Genomic DNA, 21,443 nt, shown 5'->3' with positions numbered 1-21,443 from the left:
ATATATCTTAAGTTATATTTATTATATATTATGCAAAAGTATTATTTTAATTGCTGTTATTTTTCTTGCTTATATCCATTAAATTGATGATCACTTCTCTAATTAAATATTAGAACACAGATTTCTTTAACATAATAAAAATTTATATGAGTAAAATTTCAAAATTTTATGAGACCATAATTGATAATAGAAATTAAAAAAATTATAAGACTTGGTGGGAGAAATAGACTTGATGGATATAAGCAAATAAACCTAATTTATATCTTTTAATACTTATAAAACAACTTTTATCTTCTAATAATCAATTTAAATTAAAAATCTTGAGCTAACAACGAGAAAGTTAGCTCCTAAATTTAATTTAAATTTTATTTTTTTTTAAGTTTACCGTTCATGTCTAAGCTCGAATTTATTTGATATTAATATCAAACAAAATTTGAGTTCCACATGCATTTTCAAACATAGTGTAAATATATCAAGGATGACTTATTGACAAATGCACAAAAATTAATTAAATTATTATTTAAAAATTCAAATTAAATATCAATCTTTATTACAGATTTTCGAAATATATTGAAACTTAGACTATTTTCCTCTTTCCTCTTATGCTGCAATACAATCTCAATTCAACATCTTTCTAGAGAGAATGTCATATCATTAAGGACCCTGGAATGACATTAATATATAAATCTAAAACATTATGAATTTACAGAATTTACAAATAAGCATTATGGAAAAGCCTTTACTAGCTAACAACTTGCAATTTGCAAATCACCTCACAAATTGTAGAATCATTTTGCAACCAATATTTCACGATTTAAGATTTAAAACTTTTTTTTTAAAATTTTCAATTGAGTTATATAAAAACTATATGAGGATATTTTTGTTCATTTGCTTTTCTAAGAATTTATTTTTTAGCGCAAGTGGTAATAGCATGTGGAATCTATAAATGTTAATCACTATTAAAGGTTACTAAATTTAGAAATTTTACAGAATAACCAAATTTCTTGATTACAATTGCACACAAATGCCAAAGATTTTTGTTTTTACACAGAATCTGATTTTTTTAAATCTAATTTACAAAGGAATCTGATTGTTCGTCTCTCACATCTCTTTAATTATATTTATTATATATAATACAAAGTATAATTTTAATTATTGTTATTTTGCTTGAGTGCTTATTATATCCGTTAAATTGATCACTTCTCTGGTTAAATCTTAGAATATAGATTTTTTTAAATAATAAAATTCATATAGATAGAGTTTCAAAATTTTATTAGACCACAGGTGATAATAAAAATTAAAAATGATAAGATTCGGCGAGAGAAATAGATTTAGCGGGTATAACCGAAAAAACTTAACTTTTATCTTCTCATACTTATTAAAAAAAACTTTTATCTTTTAATAATTAATTAAAATAAAATCTTTTCAGCTAACAACGAGAAAATTAGCTCCTAAATTTAATTTCAATTTTTACTTTTTTAATTTCACTTTTCATCTCTGGAATCTATTTGATTTCAGTTCAAGTTTTTATTTGTACTCTGATTTTTTTGGGGTCAAATTTAACTTACGTTGATTCCTTTATTTATGCCACGTTTCATTTTGTTTTAATCGTTGAATTCGATGTACTCTCATTAACTAATAATTTCATTTCATTTTATTGTCAATTCAGCCACGTTTTAAGTTAACAGAGATGAATAAAAATACAATTATTTTATTAAAAAATTATTTATATTACATTTGATCAAAACTAAAAGCAAATTTTAAAGTCCGGTGAACATATCAATTTTTTCCGCCTGAGGACATAAAAGTAATTTCCGTCAGCTTTTTGGGTAAAAAAAACTGGGGCACAATTTTTGTCACAATTGTAAACCGCTTCAATGTATACGGTAACCTTCTCTGTTTTTAGTAATGTCTGTATATTATAAAGTACTCCTCTGCTCCTTATTATAAGACCCAATTTGACTTTTAATTTGGTCCTAATTATAAGACCCAGTCCATTTTCTCTCTTATATTTATGTATTTTTTTTCAAGATAATCCTTCTAATAATGATAGTTTTAGCCAATATACTTAATTAGCAAGGATATTTTAGGAATAACAACACTTATTTATTATAAATAACCAACTTAACTTACTTCCTTAATCTCCTCAAATAAGTCAATTTGGTCTTATAATTAGGACCGGAGGAGTATATTTTTTTCTTATTATTGATATATATTTTTCTATTAAAAACAATTCTTATTCTCGTAAAATTTTTCCATTAGACAAAGCTTTCGGACCGTTTACAATTAGTTAAGATAGGGTTAAATTTTGGGCTCCAATGAGCTTCATAACTGAGGCCCAACTTATCTTAAGCCCGGTTAGTTTATTTGAACCCCTCCAATAGGGGAGAGCCTGTATATGATGAGCCAGGCACATGTGGCTCTCTTTGTCTCAAACAATGGATAGGAAATCTCTCCCTTGTCCATGTGCTTTTGTTTAGCAGAACTGCTCCAATATGAATTTTGGGGAGTATTGCGTCCTTTTAGCGTAAAATTTACTTGCCAGTTCATAAATTATTTCTAATTTTCTCTCGAAATTATTTATGTTATATACTTGTTATTGCGACCACAAATTTTAACGGCGTATAGAAAATAAAACAAAATATAATGGGGGCTAACTAGAGCCGGTAATATGGGTTGAGCCCGCGGGCTCAACCCACCAACAAGTGGCGGGTTGGGTTGATAAAAATTAGGACCGTTTTAAAATGGAAGTTTTGAGCCCATAACCGCCAAACCCAAACCCGCGGTGGGCTAACCCGTAGGGTTGGTGGGCCAACCCGTTTAACCATATTTTTTTTTTTTGGCAAATTTTTCCCTTTGCCTCTTAATCTCTACACTCTTAGCCTAGTCTACAGTGCAACAGTGAGCAGTCCATGTCCAATAGTCTAACACGGCAACACCAACACGATCCCATTTTCACATTTTGCTTGCGTGTTGCACTCCTTCCAGACTCCCAACTCTCCTAGACCCAGTCTCCTAGTCTCCCTCGGCCAGTCCTAACTCCCAAGTCCCAAGCCCCAAGCCCCAAGCTCTATGCTCTTTGTCTTTGCTTTGCGCCTTTGCCCTAGCTCATGAGTGATGATTGAGCACTTGATAGTTGATACTTGATAGTGATTTGTGTAGTGACATTGTGTTTGTGACTTTGTGGTAGTGTTAATTTGGATTTATGTTTTAATTTGAGATGTTTGTTAAATTATTAAGGACATATCATGTTCATTTAATCATATGTTTAATATTTTGATATATTTGAAACTTGAAACTTGGAACTTTGGATGGGTTCCATGTTTTATTTATGATAATTTCTATTTGCATGTTTTATTTTAGGTAGTTAGGAATCTGAGACTTTGAGTAGGTTTTATTAAAAAAAAAAGTAAAAAAAAAAAACAAAATTTGGCGGGTTGGCGGGCCTAACCCGCCAACCCACCCTCGTGGGCCGGGTTGAAAAATTTCAGCCCGTCAGAAAGCGGTCCTAAAAAGCCCAGCCCGCCAAGCTTCAAACCCGCCACGGGCCAACCCATAATCGGCGGGTTGGCCCATATTACCGGCTCTAGGGCTAACAGCATAAATAATTGGTACACTTTATTCCCCGGAAGTTGTTTGACGGTTTTCTTTATTCAGCCAAATTCATGTGGCCAAAGACAGGTCAACTGAGAAGGACAGATATGAAGGCATTGCCTAAGAATGATAGTTGATTATTACTTACTGATAATATCAATATATCATTAATTCATTATCATTGCTAGTATTATTATCAATATACTCTTCCGGTCCTAAATATAAGACCCATTTTGTAGTGTAAATTACACTATAAAATGGGTCTTATATTTAGGACTAAAGGAATATTAACATAAAATCATTGGCAAATATAATAAACAATTCAATTGTAGAGTCTCTAAATTATATTTATAAAAAAAAACATGTTCATAATTTATTCAAATATACTCCTTCAGTCTTAAATATAAGACCCTTACACACACTAGGATAAGGGTATTATATCTAGGATCGGAGGAGTAATAATATATATGTGTGATAATGAGTTTAGAACTCAAAACTGAGACTTAGATAAATACACTTTAAAATCATATGGAATGAGTTTTATATAAAATCACGTGAGAAAATAATCTTGCCCCTCTTTCGTCAATCAAATATTACAGCAAGATATACCTCACTTATTCCAGAATTGAGCACTACATATAATCATACTGAATGCAAAGTTAATAACCTAATTTAGTTTAATGCCTTGAAGAGAACACAAGCGCTTAAAGCAAATATTGTAGATTTAATGGCCACAGAGGTAGGCAATCTTCCCTTGTCCTTCCTAAAGAAAAGGCCTTTGTATATTGGCACATTGATGAGAATAAGAACCCCACATAATATTATCTGCAGCATCATCTTCTTCAAAACCCCAATAAAGCCATCTTCATTTGTAAGAGCATCCGTTGAACCGCCAAGGAAGCAGAACAGATTGAGCGTGGCAAGTGTTGCTAAGAGAGTGAACATTGGAGAAGAGCCTCCAAACTCCATTATTTCTTCCTTGTAACGCTGAGAAACTTCTTCTTCTGCAACTTTAGATGTTATTATGAAGCCTGAATCTAAAGGAAACCCTAAAGGCTTCAAGGTGGTATCCATGAAAGCAAAGAAGTAAGAGCTTGTTCTCTTGTAGAGCCAAATTCTTTGCTCGTTCCACCATCCCTGGATTGTGCCTCCACAGATCAAAAACTCCAACAAGCTGTAAGCGGTTTCCGCAAGTATTACATATGCGAAAAGTATGAACCACGGGCTTGACATCTGATCAAACAAATCCACCACAACAATTCATTTTGGAAACAAGGAAATGCCTTTATAATAATGGGCGTATAGAAACAAAAGATGACAAAGAAATGGCTATGTTTATAAGGCTAATGAAGGGAGATATATAGAGATCATACCTTTGGAAACAAGGAAATTCCTTGAAGGAGGCAAAGAGAAGGGAGAAGGGAGAAGGCAGAAACAGAGGGTAGCTAAACTGTTGACTGCCCATAAGTTATAGTAGCAGTAAACCATTTGAAGGCCCAAACTGATTCTGCCATAACTATACCAAGCAGGACTGTAGTTTGAAACCAAATCTGAAGTTCACCCTCTGACCATCTCTTGTGCTGCACGAGTGTTTGCCCCAATGTGTTTGGAGCCACCCCTAAGAATGCCTTCCTTTTTGGATTGTAATACACTGACTTCCATCCTTTGCTTTGTATAGACAATCCTGTTATCACATCCTCCACCGCACACCCATATAGCAGCCCCATCTGCATGCTCTCAGATTTATCAGTATTTTGTAACTTGTCTAAGAAAGATTAATTATCTATAGAGAGAGAGACCTCTTTTCCCCAGAGTGTGTTTTGTTCATAGGTGCAGCTAGCAAGAGGCTCTAATTCTTCTTCTTGTTTCTTCAAGCTTGCTTCCATGAATACGTCATCCTCACTCTTCCAATCATTAAAATTGTGTTGATCATTGAACTTCCTCCCACTAAGAACGTCTCCTGTGAAAGCAGCCGCATCCAACATACAATGGGCCACCGCAACTATCGGCACCATAAAATTCTAGCTGCAAATTTACTCCATTATTCACATTATGGAAGATAACGGGATTATGTACAACGTTGGACTTAGACACAATTTAATGTTTTGACTAACCGCAGAAATTACTCGTAGATCACTCCCGTATAAGTCATTCTTAGTGACACCCGCGAAGTTCTGTGGGAACTGCACATAAGCTATTTCATGCCCTTTCTCTTCATCCATGAAGAAGCACAGTGCGTTTCTCACTGATTCTGAATTGTTCGAGTACATGTCACAATCCACGTTCATTATGATCTTGCCATTGCTAATCTTTGAAGACACCCTTATCTGCATTTTTAACCAAGAATCTCCATGAGTTGTTCATCTCTCTCTCTCTCTCTCATGCACATTATAATGTAAAATGCTCTATTTGATAGAGTACCAGAGAATTCATGGCTCCAGCTTTAAAATGATGGGGATATTGGGGTCTCTTCTCGCAAGCCAAGTAAACCAGAGTTGGCATAACAGACCCATCTGCATCTTTTGAATTCTGTGCGTCTTTTCTATGAAGTAATATCTGCAGCAAACAAGGTTATAGGTGTAAGATTAAAATTACGTTAGTGAAATTAAGTTGACAATAATATATAGATACCTGAAGAATTGTGTCATGGTCACGTCGAGAGGAAAAAGAATCCCACTGAGAAAATCCCTTGTGATTTGAACGTATATCTTTGGGAACTTGTCCCGACTTAGTAGCATCCTCGATTCGTCTTTCCATATCTTGGTGTAGTTTCTACTTGCAGAGTAAGAAATTAGAGAAACCATCTCTCATATTTGAGAGAGAGAAAACACAAACACATACAGATTTTAGTGAATTATGTATATATTACCTTAATATTTGCCAACTCTTTGGACGAAAGTGAGTCATCTGAGGAAGTGGAAGAGGACAAAGTGTTGAAATAAGCAGAAGGAGATTTGGGTTCGAGGTGGAATCTTTTGCAAAAGCGGAGCCAGTGCTTAGCAAAAGAAGAAGCTTCAAGTAAAGCATAGAAGGTCATCTCCGAGGCAGCGTCGTCGGAGAGATACACACACTAGGCTTATCAGAAGTAAAACCAAAAGGTATATGTTTGCACCTATTAGTACCATTTCCATCCATATATCATCCACCACCCGGATGTCCATTTTCATGATTCATATCCATAGAATTCACCTGCCTAAAAGCTGCCTCACGTGTCCAATAGAAGCAAATGTCAATTTTCCTCTTTTGAAATGGTTTCTAAAAGAGCTTCCAATGATGCAGTCAAGTCATATGATTTCTAGCAATATTAACATCATCATATGTAGAAAATCCAGAGCATATTATGTAGCTCTTGCAAATCAGAAAATACTCCTTTGATTCTATTTATGCGGCATTTCCAATGTTTCACACGAATCAAAAAAACTTAAACTGCATTAACTCTGCCTTAAAATATATCAATTTTCTGATTTTACCCCCATAAAATTTTCAAGAAGTAATAGTCTACACTATAATAAATAAAAGACAAATTAGTACATTAAGCATGGCTTCTATAACAAAAATTATGCTCTTAGACAATACAGACACAGGTATTACGAGACAGCACGATAAATTGAATAGGCAATTTTTCAAAAATTTAGGGTAGAGGTGCAAGAATATAAAATTATATTTCAATATTTTAGGGGATGAGTATGGGTATCTTGAGTTTTAAACAATATAAAACTATTCATAATAATCAAGCAAAATATTAATCTTTTTTAAGTTACATAGAAATATTTTGATGGAAAAAAAAATAACAGTACATATGGTAGAATATATGGTGCATATCATGAAGTATAGTACATATATTGTATAGAATATTGGTACATTTAAGTTACATAGAAGTGTATTGCGGAGCTGGATTTCAGTTATTGGCATATTCTGTGGGGATACTTCTATAAGCGCGGCTGCCAAGAAATTATATCGTTTAACTGTTACAGTGGTCACTACTGCTGAAGGTAAGGATGCCATCAAAGCATCTAGAATTTGGTGCCTCAATAAAGGAACCCTAGTTCCATACTTTCCCTTACCAGTAATTGCATACCGTATGCAAGAGGCCCACTCAGGAAGTGATTCGACAGATTGTGCTACAATTATATTCTTTAACTGGGGCATAAGCTAGCTATCCCATTCTCCTGATAGACCATCAATATCGGAGTGTAACATGCCTGCCAGTGCTTCAGTAGCTACACACTGTTTAGACCTCTCCTTGGCACTTGTAAACTCACCTAATGCACCTTAAGAGCCAATATAACAGGCATGCCACATTCTTGTACTAGCCGCTTAAAAATGCGTGCAAAATTTGGGTAAAAGCTATCATGATGTATAAAGATATCACTGGGAGTACGTGGCCAAGAAGATGAAAATTCAAAGTAGAATGGGGTTATGGCTTTGTTAGCTAGGCTTTGGAAACTGGAATCACCAGGACCTTCTCTTGGAAACGACATTTCACTATTACTTATCATATGAACATGAGAAAGACTATTTGATGTCTCACTGAAAAACCCCTCTTCCTGAGAAGTTGGGTTAAAGCTCCTTCTAGAGACGACGTGGCATTGCCTTGCAAATCGTTAGAAACAACAGATTTCTCACCAGCAGACAGCTTATAAGGCGATTCCTTTAACAGTGTATTAAGAGCCGAAATTGCCAGTATTCTTGTTTGAGGAAGATGACTTTTCAAACTCTTTAGAAAGTGTCCTAAACAAGTGACAGCACAAAGATCACGGAACATGTCAGTGAAATTGACTTCAAACAAGTCAATGAATAAAAGAACGTGAGAAAGATGCAAAAGCATCCAAGATTGCATACCAGCAGTTTTGCGCAGGATTTTAGATGATAAGCTTGGGTGGTTTCTAGAGGCCAAAGCCAACAGAAGCAAGACTCTGTTCACCATCAAATTATACCTGCAGAAACAAAATATTGATCCAATGATTCAAATGTTCAAGAATCTAAGAACAACAAGCATAATCCTGTGAACTTGTGGAGGATCATGCAAACTAAAATAAAATTTTAAAAAAGAAATACATCTAGACGAAAAGAAGAAAAGACAAATATAAAGGGAAATACCGCCAATGCAAGCCAGTAGAATCAAAACTCAGAGAGCCAATCTGAGAAACCAAATTTGAGAAATCTGGTCCACTAGTGTGATTATCTGACATCCTGAAAAAGCTTCTAGATACTCCAGAAAAGTGGTTGTTGCATTTTACAAAGAGCTGTACAAAGTAATGTGATGTTAAACAAGAAAAAGTGCGCAATAAACAGTGATCATCTGATAGGGAATAAGCTTACCTCATTAATTGCTTTCTGGGCTTTCAAAGATTCATGATGCGAACTTCAAGAAAATGAGAAGAAATTATTATTCTACACGGCACAGAAAACTTTTTTAAAACCAAGAAGCAAAGAAAATGTCAATACCTCGAAAAATTTCCCAGGATAAATGAAGAGAATGCCTTTGGATCCTATCATAACAAAAAATGTCAGAAAAATGAAATTAATTCACCATCTAAAAGAATGAAAAATAACAGCAAAGTTTTCAATGATCACAGATGTCAAATGCTTGAGAACTGCTTGTGACGAAAGAACTGAAGAAGAACCCTGCACTGCATATTCCTCTGTACTGGGGTTGAGCAAGTTGTTGGTAAGTGTTAAGTTATGGGCTCTGGCCCAAAATTAGGCCCATTGGTAATCAGTAAAAACTCTACTTTGTAAATATCTTATTTATCTAAATTACGAGATTTGATATGATAAGATAGATTTAGATATTAGGTTTAGATTTAATTTTTGGTTACTGCCTACCTTTCTCTATATATATATTTAGAGTCTTTGTACTCTTTGATATGCATCAATAATATATCCAAGGTGCACCCACTTTAGTTTCTACATGGTATCAGTCCCAGGTGTTATAACACACTTCGAATCGAAATCATAAAAGGCTATCTCTTGATCATCTTAATTAGAGATTTTCCTACAAACCTGACAACATATAAATAAATTGATCAGGTAACACAAGAACTGCAATGGCATTTAATGAAGCATGTTAGAGAACAGTAGAACACATGCCAATGCATGAAGAGGCAACCAGAGGACAGGATCGACATAAATATTAACATACCAAGTCACATAAATAAGAACATCCTAAACTTCTTAGACACCATTTATTAAAGACTTTCAAAAATCAATTAAAGTCAGACATTGCAGCCACTGAATAGATTAATCGAACTAGTACTTTTAAGCTCCCAAAACTAGTTTCCATTTTCTTGGTGCAGGCTAAAATATAAGCACAACTCTAATTCAAATAATGCATACAATTATTTATAAGTTACTAGCATGCAAGTCTATCTAATAGCCTATTTGGCATGCAGAATGGAATGAAATTAAAAAGGAAATGTATTGAGAAATGTGATCTTATAGATAAGAAATATATCCCTTGTCATTGAAGAAGAAAACGTAATAGAATAAGATCTTGAGTCTTGAGTAATGATAACAGGGATATAGGATATACTTATATTACACATGTTGATTTGGGTGACAAAGGAAACTCTATTCCCTTCTACGTACTAAATAGGACATAACGGAACTACTCATATCGTTATTTCTTAATAATGCCTGCTAAAGGGTAACACCTAAACTAATCCAACTAATCCCACATAAAAACTTGGGAACTGATAACAAAACTTCATCCAATGACAATCGACGTTGTGGTTTCAACATCAAACACATGACATGCCTGAAAATATGATTGTCCAAGCTTTGGATTTTATGACAATTTGGCAGTCATCTTTTTCTGTAGTGGACAATTAACGACATAACAATAAATTCTATAAATTCTGTCCAAAAGCCAATTCTTTATCTTGTCTTGGTTCATTAGATATAGTAATAAACTGATAATTCCTATGATCAAGAGACTGAATCAAAGTTTTATTACCTTTTCTTTCCTTTGGAATGAAACGATACAATGAAATTAATGGGAAATTCTATAATCACAGCAGATTCTAACTTCCAAGCCTGTCTGTGACTAGACCATTCATCAAATTCCAAACTACCTATGTTAGAAAAGAAAATAGACAGGATGGGTTCAGCTGTGCATAGAGAAATTGGATTTGAAATAATACATTGCAATTCATCCAGGTGGAGCCCATTACCATAGTTCCCTAAACCATCCATTACACGTATAATTAGCATCAGCAAGCTGCTGTTATCAGATTTTTTTTCCAATACATATCTTCAACAGAACCAAGAACACAAGATTGATGGAAATAATCATAATTGCAAGTACATAAGCTGAACAAATTACAAGAAAAGAATTTAACAATGATCCTTACTTGGATGCCTCGTGAACAACCTCAGCAGCCTTTTCTTATAGAGCAGTACTACCAATAGTAGAACCAGTCGCTTCGGCAAGCAAAAAAGTAGGGTCAGAATCATCGGCCATTCCATTCTAGGAGGCGAGAAGGAAATCAGGCAAGCAAGAAAATAGAATGGTGCGGTTAAGGCCGGGGAAGCCTCCAGAAGCTTACCCAAAGGTGCTCTAATAAAACGGTGCGCAGCACTCCCTTCTTGAAAAGCCAAATGGTGTGCAGTGCTCCCTTCTTGAAAAACGATTGGGAAGCATTGATGCTAATTATTTAAGCCAGCGTACAGTGAGCTTTTTTAGTTTCTTTCTCATTTCTAAAATGGCCGAGAACGGCTTTGTCCCTCCTCCCCCTCCCCCTCCTAATCCTCAGCAGCCTCTTGAAGTGCTTCTTGAAGACATTCATCCCCCTATTCCAGAACAATTTCCTGATCCTAAACAAGAGCTTGACCAATTTCTAGTGGACTTTCCTCCCCTCATAGCTCTCGACATGCAAGCAGCCTTTCACTAGTTGCTAAATGAGTCGCATTACAAGATTGCCTTCACTCAAGCTTTAAAGATGAATGATTTTAGATCACTGTATTGGTTTTGCAGTCAAGTAAGACATTCTCAAATGAAAATCCTGTTACAGTTTTTACTAAATGCTTATAGGTAAGACATTCTGTTACAGTAGGTCTGTTACGTTTTCTGCTAAATCTACATAGAATTAGCTGTCTAAAAACCCTGATTAGTTGGTTAGCTATATGAAAATGATTATCAGTAGGTTTGTTATGGTTTTTGCTAAGGGCGTGTGAAATTATCCATACGAACCTCTCTCTGGCCATGTCACTATCTTTGTACTGAATTTTCACATCTGCAATTTCCCCTTCATCTTATGTAATTGTTCACGTTAACAGTCAATTCCTACTACACTGTCAATTAACTGTATGCATATGGCATTGGCTATAGGAAAACTCTGATCAATCAGACTGTTACTGTTAAAACAAAAGACCATAGGCCTAAAAGAAGCCCACTAGCAATAGAAGAGAGTCCATTTGTACAATAGCACTAACTTTAGTTTGCCTTTACTATTCATTGATTTGTATCATATTACACGTGTAAACATCTTGTACAATCTAGGTTTTAGTAATGTAAAGCACATTGGCCAGCGTGCCACTATTACAAAACCCTAAAATATTGTCCTGGTATCAGAGCCAACTAGGTAAGAAGCCATGACAGAGAGCACTAGAGAGCAATCTACAGCTTCCAAAAAGATGATGACAAGTTCTAAGACACTGGTCTCTTCTGCTACGTCCCTACCAAAACTCCAAGGGGGTAATACCCTAAGCCAAGTCTGTTCTATCAAGCTGGATGGAACAAACTACCTTGTATGGCGCACCCACATGCTTCCCACAATCAAAGGTCACAAGCTAGAAGGCTTTTTAAATGGTACAGTGGAGTGCCCCTCTCAGTTCATCACTGTGGATGGTCAAACAAAACTTAATCTAGAATTCGAAGATTGGGTAGCAGCTGATCAATTGCTTCTTGGGTAGCTCCTCAACACCATGACACTTGAGGTGTCGTCTTAAATGGTGTCTGTTTTTAAATCAGCTGGTCTCTGGGAATCTATAAAATAGTTTGCTAGAGCACAAACTAAGGCTCGAGTTCTTATGCTGAAAGCAAAGTTCACACGCATAAGGAAAGGTTTAATGAAAATGGCTGAGTAACTTGCTAAGATGAAGGGTCTATCTTAACAGCTGTCAATTGCTGGTTGTACTATTCCTCTACCAGATTTGATCGTGCAAACTTTAGCTGGCATTGATGCTAAATATAACCCCATAGTGGTTCAGCTTGGAAGAGAAGCTTGTGACCTGACTTGGGTGTCATTTCATTATGAACTTCATAACAGGCTTGATCAACAATCTCAGCTCTCTCAGTAGCCCATTTCCACCTTTGTTAACTATGCAAGATCTGAACAATTTCCTACTTGGTATAATAATTGGAGGAGTGGTCGAGATGGTCGCAGAAATCGTGGCAAAGGTCGCAAGAACAATATAATAAACCCAGAGATAGTAATAGCAGTTTCTTTAATGAAGAAAATCCAAAATGCCAGTTGTGTCATCGCCTCAGTCACACTATTGAGACGTGCTTCTATCGCTACGACAAATCCTTTGTGAGATCTGAAAAGAAGAAACCAAACAATGCAGCTGGAGTTTCGAGTTTCAACTTAGACTATTCAGCCTACTGGGCAAGTCCAAAGACTATCAATGATAATGCTTGGTATGTAAACAGTGGGGCCACAAGCCATGTGACAAATGATCTCAACCGTCTTGATTGTCCTGCAAACCCAAATGGTAAGATTTGAATAATTGTTGGTGATGGAAACAAACTACATGTTGAAAAAGTTGGGAACTCTACTCTCTCTAATGTGCCAAACAAACAGGTAAAGTTAAAGGATGTTTTATATGCTCCCGGAATTAAAAAGAATATGTTGATTGTTTATAAAATGGCATGTGATAATGATGCTGATATTACATTTAATAAACATGGCTTTTCTGTGAAGGAACAGGAAACGAGGGAAGTGATGCTAGAAGGGGTCCCAAGTGACAGTGATATGTTTAAGGTCTCAAAATTGCAAGACGAAAATGGCAACACGGAGTTGGTCTGTAGTGCAGTAAAAGACAAGAAAAATCAAGCTGTTAATTCAGTAGTAGCTTTATCCAAAGATGCTAGTTCTAGCAGAATTTTATGGCATTGTAGACTTAGACATCCTAGTGATAGGGTGCTCAACCAAATTATTGGTGAATGTAAGCTGAGGATTAGTAAGAATGAAAGTACTTTTTGTGAGCCATGCAAATATGGAAAATCTCATTCTCTTCCCTTTAAAGTTTCACAATCACATGCTTCAAAACCTCTTGAGTTGTTACATACAGATCTTTGGGGTCCTGTACCCACTCAATCTATGAATGGCTTTAAGTACTACTTCCTGTTCCTTGATGATTACAGTAGATATTCATGGATTTTTCCTTTAAAAACCAAAGATGAAGCCCTTAACATGTTTACTCAGTTTAAAATCTTTGCTAAAAATCAGTTTGATAACAAGATCAAGATAGTACAGAGTGATTGGGGGGAGAATATAGAAGTTTTTTAAAGCTACTGCAAGACTCTGGTATCCACTTCAGACAGTCATGTCCGCACACTTCCCCCCAAAATAGCAGAGCTGAAAGGAAGCACAGACATATAGTAGAAATGGGTTTGACTCTTCTTGCTCAGGCTAAAATGCCCTTGCATTACTGGTGGGAAGCCTTTCATACAACTACTCATTTAATTAATCAACTACCTACACTCGTACTTAGTGGAACTTCACCTTATTTAAGACTATTTTGTAAATAGCCTGTCTATGATGAATTCAAGGTGTTCAGTTCAGCATGTTACCCCTGTTTCAGGCCATAAAATCAACATAAGCTATAGTTTCGTTCTGTTAAATGTGTCTTTCTGGGATACAGTAACAATCATAAGGGATATAAATGCTTGAATCCTACTGGAAAAATTTATTTGTCTAGACATGTTGTTTTTAATAAGAAAGAATTTCCTTTTGCTGCAGGATTTATCAATAAAAAGAAAGCTACCTAAAGAATAAGTACATCCAGGAGCCTTCTTTCAACCTCTATTATCATCCATGAGCAAACGATATCCAACAAACGCTCCTGCTGACGAATTCATCACAGCTCCTACAGAAGACATAGCTCTATCTGAATCAGCATCTCTGCCAAAGCCAGCTAACGTAAGCATGCTGCCTGCTACAAGAGATCTCTCAGCCTCTAAGTCCTATAGAACACAGACTGAACTTGAAGTCTCTGTTCAAAGTCCCATATCATCACCTTCACCACAAAGAAGCAGAAATGATGTTATCACACAAGGTGATGAGAATCAAGAAGACACTCAACAAATTATAGTTCAAAATCAACACCAAATGGTCACACGTAGCAAAGCTGGAAAAACAAAGCCTAAAGCTCCTTCTATTGGAGCTCTCACTACTAAATGTGAGAGTAATAGTATCCCACACTCAACTCGAGAAGCCATGAAGAATGCAGAATGGAAGAAAGTTATGCAAAAAGAATTTCAAGCACTAATGAAAAATAAAACGTGGGATTTGGTGCCCTACAATGGGCAAGGGAATTTGGTTGACTGTAGATGGGTTCTTAAAAAGAAATTCAATGCTGATGGATCTCTACAAAAGCATAAGGCCAGATTGGTGGCCAAGGGCTTCCAACAGAGCCCAGGAATTGATTTTGATTAAATCTTCAGTCTAGTACTGAAAGCCTTAACCTTGAGATTTGTCTTGACCTTAGCAGTGACTTTCAACTGGCACATCAGACAGATGGATATAAACAACGCTTTCCTAAATGGAGACCTACAGGAAACAATTCCTATGAAGCAACTAGAGGGATTTGTACACCCTCAATACCCTCATCATGTGTGCCTGCTGAGAAAAGCCTTGTATGGATTCAAACAAGCCCTAGGAGCCTGGTTTGACAAGCTCAGGTTAACTCTTACCAACTGGGGTTTTCTGCATTCGAAGTTTGACTCCTCCTTGTTTCTTCTCAAATATGATAGAAATATTCTGTTTGTTTTAATCTATGTGGATGACATAATAGTGACAGGAAGCTCAATGCAACTAATGAGGCTGTTTATTCAACATCTCAATGAACAGTTCGCTCTCAAGGATCTGGGAAATTTGCATCACTTCCTAGGTATTGAAGCTTTCAGAGATGATACAGGGTTGTATTTGAAACAAGAAAGATACATACTCAGTATCCTAAGTAAAAGTGGTATGCTAAACTTTTTGTCGGTACTTATGCCTATGGTGGTAAATAGATATCTCTCAAAATCTGACGGCCAACCTCTAAAGGACCCGACACTTTGCAAACAAATCATTGGAGCTTTGCAATATCTGATTAATACATGATCGGATATCATGTTTGCCATGAACAAATTGAGTCAATTTCTTAGCTCACCAACAGATATACACTGGCAAGCCTTGAAACGAGTACTTAGATATTTGAGAGGAACAACAGATCTAACTCTTCACATCAAACCAACTACACAACTCACCTTGTAGGGATTTTCAGACGCCGATTAGGGTGTGTGCCCGGATGATTGTCGCTTAATGGGTGGATATTGCGTCTACCTTGGTGACTCCCTGATTTCTTGGTTGGCAAAGAAGAAGAAGGTGGTGTCGAGGTCCAGTGCTGAGTCTAAGTGTAAAGCGCTAGTAGATCTTGCTACAGAGATTGCTTGGATTTAGTCTTTAATCCAAGAAATCAGTCTACATCTGAGAAGAATTCCAGTCGCCTGGTGTGATAATCTTAGTACAGCAGCCCTAGCTTCAAACCCTGTTTTTCACGCTCGATCAAAGCACATAGAGTTATATGTATATTTTATAAGAGACATAGTACTTGCTCAATAGCTATCCGTTTAATATGTTCCCTCGTTTGAACAAGTTGCAAACCTCTTTACAAAAGCTCTATCACACTTAAAGTTTTGGGCCTTTAGAGACAAACTAGGGATCACAAGACAGCCCATCCCTAGTTTGAGGGGGAATGTTAAAACAAAAGACCATAGGCCCAAAAGAAGCCCATTAGCAATAGAAGAGAGTCCGTCTGTACAATAGCACTAACTTTAGTTTGCCTTTACTATTCATTGATTTGTATCATATTACACATGTAAACATCTTGTACAATCTAGGGTTTATTGCCCTATTATATATTCAAATGTAAAGCACATTGGCCAACACACCATTATTACAAAACCCTAAAATATTGCCTGTTACAGTTTCTCCTAAAGAAGGCGTGTGGAATTAGCCATATGAACCCCTCTCTGGCTATGTCACTATCTTTGTATTGAATTTTCTCATCTACGGTTGCCCATGATCTTATGTATAATTGTTCTTGTGCCTGGCTAATTAGTTTTGTTTTGATGTTAACAGGCAATTCCTACTGCACTGTCAAGGAACCCCCTGCCCCTCACCTAAGCCATGCTACTAAGAACAATGGAGGTGCTCACTACAGATTTCGCTAATAACCCAGTTGACAAAGCCTTATACCTTTCGCACATTGTGGTAGCACTGGATCCTATGGATCCAACTGTGGCGAGGCAGATGAGGCACTAATTAGAGAACCTGTATGCAACATGTTGCGTCCCCAATTTGAACTGGTTTTTGAGAAGCAGTGTACGAGTGCTAATGCATGTAGTCAGGCAGCTGTTGACTTGGTGCTCGGGAAAGAGTGAATCAAGATTTTGGAGACTATTAATGTTGTACCAAACTGGGCTATTTCTCATATGATCGTTGAAAACTCCAGGGATCCTAAAAGTGTATTTTGACACAAAAATGTTTTGTGTAATATAAGGCTTGGACATCATGACCTGTTTTTTTGGGATAAAATGACTAGTCTTTTCCAATACATTTTTCCTGTTTCATCTGATTTATTTGAAGACGAGCGATTTCTCTTTGTTTTTGTATTTCTCTATTCTTCTTCGTAGGTCTAATTAATTATTAAAATAAAATCTTTTTAGCTAACAACAAGAAAATTAGCTCCTGAATTTAATTTCAATTTTTACTTTTTTTAATTTCACTTTTCATCTCTGGAATCTATTTGATTTCAGTCCAAGTTTTTATTTGTACTTTGATTTTTTAAAAAAAAAAATTTACCTTTGTTTCCTTTGTTTATGCAAAGTTTCATATTTTTTAATCATTGAATTCAACGTACGCTCATCAGCTAACAAATTCATTTCATTTTATTGTCAATTCACGCACATTTTAATTTAACATAGATGAATAGAAATATCATTATTTTATAAAAAAAATTTTATATTACAGTTGATCGAAACTAAAAGTAAATTTTAAAGTACGGTGAATATATCAATTTTTTAACCTGAGGATATAAAAGTAATTTCCGTCAATTTTTTTGGTGAAAAAACTGCGGCACAATTTTTGTCACAGTTTTAAACCGCATCAAAATATAGAGTAATCTTATCTGTTGTTAATAATGTATGTATATTATAAAGTAAATTTTTTTACTATGCATATGTATCCTTGTACTGAGAGTAATTCTTGTTTTAATTCGTAAAATTTTTCTATTTGTCGAAGCTTTGGGGCTGTTTGCAATTAGTTAAGTCAGGGTTAAATCTTGGGCTCGAATGAGGTGCATAACTGAGGCCCAATTTATCTTGGCCCGGGTTCATTAGAAAGCCCAATTCCTCGCCTCATTACATATTAAGCTTAATATTTCTCGCAGTTAAAATCTGATCTTGTACCCAAAAAAAAAAAAAAACTCTGATCTAACATTGTCAAATAACTCTATATAAAAATATATATATTAAGCTAAAATTTTCTAAAGTTTGAAGCTAATATGTGTGTAGTAATAAAATAGAAAAATTACAGAAAAGTCCTCAATTGCAAAATTTATTATTGAAAAATACTTGAAATTTGTTTAAAGGCTCAGGTACAGCTTATTTTCAACTACTACATAATTGAAAATATGTTGCCCCCGGTTGAAGAGAAGATAGCTTACAACAACTAAATGACTTGTATCGTTTAAAAAATACTTTTTGGAAATAATTTTTTTAGTAGGAAGTTTTGATGAAAGGATTGGATATTAACTAATGCGACTAAGAATATTTTAATTAAAATACTCATAAATTTTATTTTGATAAATCTAAGGAACTGAACCTAATCAGCACAGTTAATATTTTAATTAAACTAAATATGTGAATATTATACAACAAAACAAAGAATCCAACATTGTAATCGTTCAACTTTTGCTGAGAATTAACACATCAAATAACTAAATACATCTCACAGTTAGAAACTTAAAAATACTAATAAAGAGATGATGAATGAGACTGTGAGATCAAAAATAATTATAAACATTATAACAATATACAGATTTATTAAATTCATAAATATTCCTAATAACGTAAAATAAAAGTTGTCACATTCATAAAATATACCGTACAACGTGTCCTTCAACAGGAATAATATTTCAAGTTACAAGTTCAAGGGAAAAAAATCACTTATAATAATAATAATAATAATTAACATCCATAAATATGCTTTCTTTGACGTCCGATTACAAATTGTTTGCTTCTTCCTTTTCACTTTCACAGCCATAAATGTTTCTCGGAAAAAACCCTAAAAATAATTTTCAAATAATTATTTGATTATTAAAGAAAATTTCCAAATTTAACTCCCTAAAAGGAAAAAAGACACATAAAGAGACACACCCATACAGGCACCTTGCTTAGAGAAAGGCAATTCCTAAGAAAAACATGACACCTCTTGAGATATCATGGTGATAAATCTTTTGGGAAGATTAAAGCGAATAACTTAGAAAGAATGATATTTATATTATTAAAATCATATTACCTCCAGTCCTAATTATAAGAGTCAGTTGACTAATTTGAGGAAATTAAAAAAGTAAGTTGAGTTAGTTATTCGTCCTAAATAAGTGTTGTCTTTTCTAAAATATCCTTGCTAATCAAGTGTATTGACTAGAACTATCATTGTTAGAAGAATTACTTTGGAGTCTTATATTTAGGATCAAAATAAAAATCAAACAGGGTCTTATATTAAGACCCGGAAATAGTACTTATTTAGAAATATTAATTACTAAACGCTCATATGCCAAATGCGTGTGTATATAAAGACACACGGAGATGCGAAAGATTTTTGTTTTACGCAGAATCTGATTTTTTTTTTCTTTTCTCTAATTTACAAAGAATCTGACTGTTCGTCTCTCATATATCTTAAGTTATATTTATTATACATTATGCAAAAGTATTATTTTAATTGCTGTTATTTTTCTTGCTTATATCCATTAAATTGATGATCACTTCTCTAATTAAATATTAGAACATAGATTTCTTTAAAATAATAAAAATTTATATGAGTAAAATTTCAAAATTTTATGAGACCATAATTGATAATAGAAATAAAAAAAATTATAAGACTTGGTGGGAGAGATAGACTTAATGGATATAAGCAAATAAACCTAATTTATATCTTTTAATACTATAAAACAACTTTTATCTTCTAATAATTAATTTAAATTAAAAATCTTGAGCTAACAACGAGAAAGTTAGCTCCTGAATTTAATTTTAATTTTAATTTTTTTTAAGTTTACCGTTCATGTCTAAGCTCGAATTTATTTGATATTAATGTCAAATAAAATTTGAGTTCTACGTGCATTTTCAAACATAGTATAAATATGACCTATTGATAAATGCACAAAAATTAATTAAATTATTATTTAAAAATTCAAATTAAATATCAATCTTTATTACATATTTTCGAAATATATTGAAACTTAGACTATTTTCCCATTTCCTCTTATGCTGCAATATAATCTCAATTCAATATATATCTTTCTAGAGAGAATGTCATATAATTAAGGACATTGGAATGACATTAATATATAAATCTAAAACATTATGAATTTACAGAATTTACAAATAAGCATTATGGAAAAGCCTTTTGTAACATCTTTAGGTCCTGGAGTGCAGCCGTAGCCACCTCAGGGTGTCGCTCGTAGATATTATCCGTTTTTGTGCAGCCGTAGCCACCTCACGGTTTTGTTTCCCTAAGCGTAGCTGTAACTACTCAGAAAACGTATTTACGAGGGAGAGGTATCCGCACCCTTATAAGACATGCTTCATTCCCCTCTCCAATTGATGTGGGACTTCACAATCCACCCCTATTAAGACTTAGCGTCTTTGCTGGCATATCAACTTAGGTAGTGTTTGGATAAAAACCAAACCATGGTTTCAGAAGTGCTTTTACGGATTACGAAGTAAATATGTGGAGGAGGTTACCTCGTTTTGCGGAAAAGTGCTTCTGAAACCATGGTTTTGGAGCACCCAAACAGAGCCTTAATCTTGGCTCTGATACCAATTGTAACATCCTTAGGTCATGAGGTGGCTACAGCTGCACTCCAGGACCTAGAGATATTACATCTTTACTGGCTAACAACTTGCAATTTGCAAATCAATTTACAAATTGTAGAATCATTTTGCAACCAATATTTCACGATTTAAGATTTAAAACCTTTTTTTTTAATTTTTAATTGAGTTATATAAAAACTATGTAAGGATATTTTTGGTCATTTGCTTTTCTAAGAATTCATTTTTTAGCGCAGGTGACAATAGAATGTGGGATCTATAAATGTTAATTACTATTAAAGGGGTAATAGCATGTGGGATCTATAAATGTTAATTGCTATTAAAGGTTACTACATTTAGAAATTTTACAGAATAACCAAATTTCTTGATTAAAATTAAGGTATCTGAATAATTCTTTTAACATTAATTAGTGTGATATATTCAAATTCACATTGGATTAACTTTGGTTGATAATATTCACCTTGAAAATTTTTGTTCTACACTCAACTTTGATTATATTACCTTTAATATTTATTTATATATAAAT

General features: G+C 34.5%; 1 protein-coding gene, 1 long non-coding RNA gene and 1 pseudogene across 3 annotated transcripts; all 3 read right to left on the bottom strand.

Moving 5' to 3' along the window:
* Window positions 1–4,149: 4,149 nt before the first annotated feature.
* Window positions 4,150–8,075, bottom strand: LOC114745581 (cellulose synthase-like protein E1; annotated as a pseudogene).
* Window positions 6,713–11,079, bottom strand: LOC114745576 (proteasome activator subunit 4-like). 2 transcript variants are annotated; one of them, XM_028933733.1, is made up of 8 exons: window positions 10,950–11,079; window positions 9,172–9,239; window positions 9,043–9,086; window positions 8,917–8,959; window positions 8,693–8,840; window positions 8,437–8,508; window positions 7,673–8,325; window positions 6,713–6,794 (listed from the first exon to the last, which is right to left on the bottom strand). In XM_028933733.1, the coding sequence occupies exons 1-7, from the start codon at window positions 11,062–11,064 to the stop codon at window positions 8,090–8,092; spliced, it is 726 nt and encodes a 241-aa protein (XP_028789566.1). In that variant the 5' UTR covers window positions 11,065–11,079; the 3' UTR covers window positions 6,713–6,794; window positions 7,673–8,089. The 2 variants fall into 2 exon arrangements, with proteins under 2 accessions (XP_028789566.1, XP_028789565.1); XM_028933732.1 differs by having other exon boundaries at window positions 8,437–8,531; window positions 8,695–8,840.
* Window positions 11,080–11,916: 837 nt separating this feature from the next.
* Window positions 11,917–16,400, bottom strand: LOC114745578 (uncharacterized). Its single transcript, XR_003740210.1, has 3 exons — window positions 16,073–16,400; window positions 14,587–14,838; window positions 11,917–13,296 (listed from the first exon to the last, which is right to left on the bottom strand). It is a non-coding gene; the product is annotated as an uncharacterized LOC114745578 (long non-coding RNA).
* Window positions 16,401–21,443: the final 5,043 nt, after the last annotated feature.

The sequence above is a fragment of the Neltuma alba genome, unplaced genomic scaffold, assembly GCF_004799145.2.
Source record: "Neltuma alba isolate B1F8T4 unplaced genomic scaffold, ASM479914v2 tig00004720_pilon, whole genome shotgun sequence".
In the NCBI taxonomy this organism is placed as follows: Eukaryota; Viridiplantae; Streptophyta; class Magnoliopsida; order Fabales; family Fabaceae; genus Neltuma; species Neltuma alba.
The sequence above is the reverse complement of the archived record's forward strand: the minus strand, read 5'-3'. Positions and strand labels throughout refer to the sequence as shown.